This window comes from Penaeus chinensis, chromosome 9 (genome assembly GCF_019202785.1).
Source record: "Penaeus chinensis breed Huanghai No. 1 chromosome 9, ASM1920278v2, whole genome shotgun sequence".
NCBI classification, from domain to species: Eukaryota; Metazoa; Arthropoda; class Malacostraca; order Decapoda; family Penaeidae; genus Penaeus; species Penaeus chinensis.
Window position 1 is genome coordinate 42459864 of NC_061827.1, and position 5000 is coordinate 42464863.

General features: G+C 37.0%; 1 protein-coding gene across 1 annotated transcript; it reads left to right on the forward strand.

The window, feature by feature from the left end:
* Positions 1–2456: 2456 nt before the first annotated feature.
* Positions 2457–4096, forward strand: LOC125028792 (aggrecan core protein-like). The gene is made up of 4 exons (XM_047618278.1): positions 2457–3456; positions 3491–3769; positions 3804–3947; positions 4080–4096. Exons 1-4 carry the CDS (start codon positions 2457–2459, stop codon positions 4094–4096), a joined length of 1440 nt encoding a protein of 479 aa, XP_047474234.1.
* Positions 4097–5000: the final 904 nt, after the last annotated feature.

The window sequence follows — 5000 nt, forward strand, 5'->3', positions numbered from 1 at the left end:
CATCGTCATATCTGACTTTTTCTATGTATTTATTATTTCGATTTTTATTCATCTTATTTATCAATTTTCATTCATTCATCTTATCAATTATATTAAATAATTTACATTCATGCATTCACTTTATCACTCACTGTAATCTATTAATTTTCATTTATTCATATCAATTCCTTTTTCTTTATCCCGGTGCCTATTTTTTTTTTCTTTATTTACCTTGTCTTTAGTTAATTATTTATACACTGATCTGTTTATAGGACCAAGCAAAATTCCTTACAGATCGTGATGTACTGCAAATCTCTCCATAAGACGAGACTGTCTATAAAAGGAAGGTCAGATTTTGGCCGTAAGTAGATTATTGATAGATATAGATTATATAGTGGATACATCGGGGTAGAATCCAGCTGATGGTGACGTTTGGATAAATATGACGGTAGATAGGAGTGAGTTACGAGTAGAGTTACGAGTAGATTAGAGTAGGCAAGAGTAGTAAAGTGTTAAGTCAGTGCGTTTGATTTTCCAACACCGTGTTATTGTGGGCTGTTCGCTCTGGGGGATGTGTTGAATGTTGTTTATTCAAAGGATTTTTTTTTTTTTTAGTGAAGTACTGTCTGTTCCTCACTCCTTTTTCCCCCTCTTCTCTCTCACCCACACAAAAAACACACCAAAACACTACAACACAAAAACACATTTTAAAATATAAATATATATATTATATATATAAAAAATTATTTTATATATATAAGTATTTATTGTATATATATATATATATATATATATAAATATATTATAATGTGGTGTGTGTGGTGGTGGTGTGTGTGTGTTTGGTTATGTAGTATATACTATTATAGTAAATACTTATATATATTTTTATATATATAATTTATTATATAAAATAAAAAAAATATATAATACATATATTTTGTGTGTGGTGTGTATGTATGTATATACCTTTAATAAGTAAATAACTTATATATTTTGAAAATTTATAATATATAAAATATTATATATATATATATCCTTTTATGTGGGGTGTAGTGTGTGTGTGTGGTGTTTGTTTTGTGTGTATTGTGTGAGTGGTGTGTGGGGTGTGTGTTGTTTGTGTGTGTGTTGTGTTGTGTGTGTGTATTTGTGTGTTGTGTGTGTGTTTGTGTGTGTGTGTGTATTTGTGTTGTGTGGTGTGTGTGTGTGTGTGTGTATTTGTGTGTGTGTGTGTATTTGTGTGTGTGTGTGTATTTGTGTGTGTGTGTGAGTGTGTGTGTGTCCCATATCTTCTTATTTCATCTACTTCACTTTCCTGCGGGGCAAAAAGATCCTGGTAGATAATGACTCACGCCACAATTGAGTCAAGTTACAACATTAACAAAGAGAAAGAAAAATGGAGAGAGAGACAATTAGACAGGTAAAAGGAAAAAAGAAATGAAAGGGAAAGAAAAAGAGAGATGAAGGAGATAAGTGAGAAGAGTAGAAAGATTAAAGTAATGACAGTGGAAAATATCTCTCTCAAAAAAAAAGGAAAATATAAATAACACGAAATGAAGAGAAAGGAAAAAAATAAGAAAATAATATATTCAGCCAAGTGTTATAAAATAATGACAGAAAATTACAAGTGGCACCTGTGTGCCTCTTAGCCCCGCCCAGTTAGTAGCTCTTTCAGAAACTGTTATTTATATAATTACTTACGAAATTGCTCTACCTCTCTCTCTCTCTATCTCTATTTCTCTCTCTTTATCACTTCATCCTTCTTCGTCTGTCTTTTTTTTTTTTTTTCCTATCTCAATCTTCGTCTATCAATTTTGTATAAAGAAAGTCTCTTGCAATTGATGGTTGAATGAAGGGGTATGGGAAGGAAGGGGGGAGAGGGGGGGGGGGGTGGTGAGGGGGGCGAGGGAGGGGGGGGGGGGGGGGGAGCGGGGACAAAGATTTACAAAAGGGGGGGGGGGGGAGGGGACGAGGAAAGGAGGAGGGAATAGAAGGTGAGAAGAGAGAGGGAGGTGAAAGAGATTGAAGTGATAAGTAGGTAATGATGTACTTATATCAGTCATTTTATATGGAATAATAAGTGATAATTTTCAGGTGGTTGGCTTTCTCACTCTCCCATTCACTTTTGTACTGTTATTATCATTTTTATTATCAGTGTAATTACTATCATTTGGTCTGATTTTTTTTTTTTCTTTTTTTTCTTTTTGGCTATTGTCATATTTCTTAGAATCATCAACATTGTTACTAGTATTATCTTTTTCCGTTATGAATACCGATACCACTAATCTCATCAACATTATTACAATGATTTAAGATAAATGGTTATTTACTGTTTCTAATTGTCCTTATTATGACTATCATCATTTCCATTCGAATTGTGTTTGTTATTATAATTACTGATTTACACGTAAATACTACAAAAGTAAAAATGTCTGAAAGGGAAAATAGAAGAAAAAAAAAGTGAGGAAACTAGAACAGAAATGACTGTTCAGGAGGTGACTGTCCGTGAAGTGACTGTCCATGAAGTGACTGTCCGTGAAGTGACTGTCCACAAAGTGACTGTCCGTGAAGTGACTGTCCGTAAAGTGCCTGTCCGTGAAGTGACTGTCCGTGAAGTGACTGTCCGCAAAGTGACTGTCCATGAAGTGACTGTCCACAAAGTGACTGTCTGCAAAGTGACTGTCCGTGAAGTGACTGTCCGTGAAGTGACTGTCCGCAAAGTGACTAACCATGAAGTGACTGTCCACAAAGTGACTGTCTGCAAAGTGACTGTCCGTGAAGTGACTGTCCGTGAAGTGACTGTCCACAAAGTGACTGTCCATGAAGTGACTGTCCGCAAAGTGACTGTCCATGAAGTGACTGTCCGTGAAGTGACTGTCCGTGAAGTGACTGTCCGCAAAGTGACTGTCCGTGAAGTGACTGTCCGCAAAGTGACTGTCCGTGAAGTGACTGTCCGTGAAGTGACTGTCCGTGAAGTGACTGTCCACAAAGTGACTGTCCATGAAGTGACTGTCCGCAAAGTGACTGTCCATGAAGTGACTGTCCACAAAGTGACTGTCCGTGAAGTGACTGTCCGCAAAGTGACTGTCCGTGAAGTGACTGTCCGCAAAGTGACTGTCCGTGAAGTGACTGTCCGCAAAGTGACTGTCCGTGAAGTGACTGTCCGTGAAGTGACTGTCCACAAAGTGACTGTCCATGAAGTGACTGTCCGCAAAGTGACTGTCCATGAAGTGACTGTCCACAAAGTGACTGTCCGTGAAGTGACTGTCCGCAAAGTGACTGTCCGTGAAGTGACTGTCCGCAAAGTGACTGTCCGTGAAGTGACTGTCCGCAAAGTGACTGTCCGTGAAGTGACTGTCCACAAAGTGACTGTCCATGAAGTGACTGTCCGCAAAGTGACTGTCCATGAAGTGACTGTCCACAAAGTGACTGTCCGTGAAGTGACTGTCCGCAAAGTGACTGTCCATGAAGTGACTGTCCGCAAAGTGACTCCATGAAGTGACTGTCCGCAAAGTGACTGTCCACAAAGTGACTGTCCACAAAGTGACTGCCCGTGAAGTGACTGTCCGCAAAGTGACTGTCCATGAAGTGACTGTCCACAAAGTGACTGTCCGTGAAGTGACTGTCCGCAAAGTGACTGTCCATGAAGTGACTGTCCGCAAAGTGACTGTCCGCAAAGTGACTGTCCGCAAAGTGACTGTCCGCAAAGTGACTGTCCGCAAAGTGACTGTCCACAAAGTGACTGTCCACAAAGTGTCTGTCCGTGAAGTGACTGTCCACAAAGTGACTGTCCGTAAAGTGACTCCACAAAGTGACTGTCCGTGAAGTGACTGTCCGTAAAGTGACTGTCCGTGAAGTGACTGTCCGCAAAGTGACTGTCCGTGAAGCGACTGTCCGCAAAGTGACTGTCCGCAAAGTGACTGTCCGCAAAGTGACTGTCCGCAAAGTGACTGTCCGTGAAGTGACTGTCCGTAAAGCGACTGTATTACGATAATTAGTACTTAAGATTAACCGGTAGTGGGCGAGGTGAGTGAGCTGGGCGACAGTGTTGGACATCATTCACGTATGATTATGTATTGTGTTCTTAAGCTATTCCCTGACAGGTATAATGAGCCCTTGACCATTGCCACTGTCTGTTTTTATTTTTCATTTTTTTTTCTTATGTATCTTTATTTGTTTTTGTTTTTTTTCAGCTACTTCGGTTGAGTTTAAAATGTTGGAAATATTAATAAAGCGATGCAGAATACTAAATATATACATATAGATAGATAGATAGATAGATTATAGATTTTAAACATTAGAAGTAACTTATACTGAAAGTGTAAGTGATCTGCGTGGTAATGATGTCTTCAGCACAAAGATAAACGTCGTTGGTAAATACAGGTTAATAGATAGTAGAAAAAAGAAAATAGATAATAAGATGAAACTTGTAAAAGTTCAGACAACGACCTCTGAATTAAATAGTGTAAATGCTGATTATATGGAATAAAGAGACAAGATGTTTTTTGATAATCTATAAACAAGTAGTATCAATAATTTCTCGAATAAAGTGTGATATAACGATACCAAAAGCTACAGTATCAATAATAAACAATATAAGTATGATGTCGATTTCAAAGATGACGATGGTAATTGTGAAAATGATGATGACAATATTAATAATTTGAATAGATAGACCGAATGATAATGATAATAGTCATAATTACAGCAATGTAAAATAACTACTAAAGCAATAATGAAAACGGTAAAGAAAATATTCTCAAGATTATAAGATCTTAAATGATAGTATACCGACTAATGCACTACAATAACGATAATAACCAAATAACAGAGTGTAAAAGAGGAAAATTAACTCAAATAAAAGCGACAATGAATCATTTCCACTCAGAAAATACAGAAAAAAAAGAAAGTTAAGTCATACCTTTTCTTATATAAAGATTTTTATTCCAAATTTGAAAGTTTGGGTGATTTTCTTTTTTAATTTTAGAGTATTTCATCACTAAAAAAAAAAAAAAAAAAAAAAA

Coding starts and splice junctions, on each gene's coding strand:
- LOC125028792 (XM_047618278.1), top strand. CDS start 2,457: ATGACTGTTCAGGAGGTGACTGTCCGTGAAGTGACTGTCCATGAAGTG. Junction 3,457..3,490: donor TGTCCATGAAGTGACTGTCC/GCAAAGTGACTC, acceptor CTGTCCGCAAAG/TGACTGTCCACAAAGTGACT. Junction 3,770..3,803: donor TGTCCACAAAGTGACTGTCC/GTAAAGTGACTC, acceptor CTGTCCGTGAAG/TGACTGTCCGTAAAGTGACT.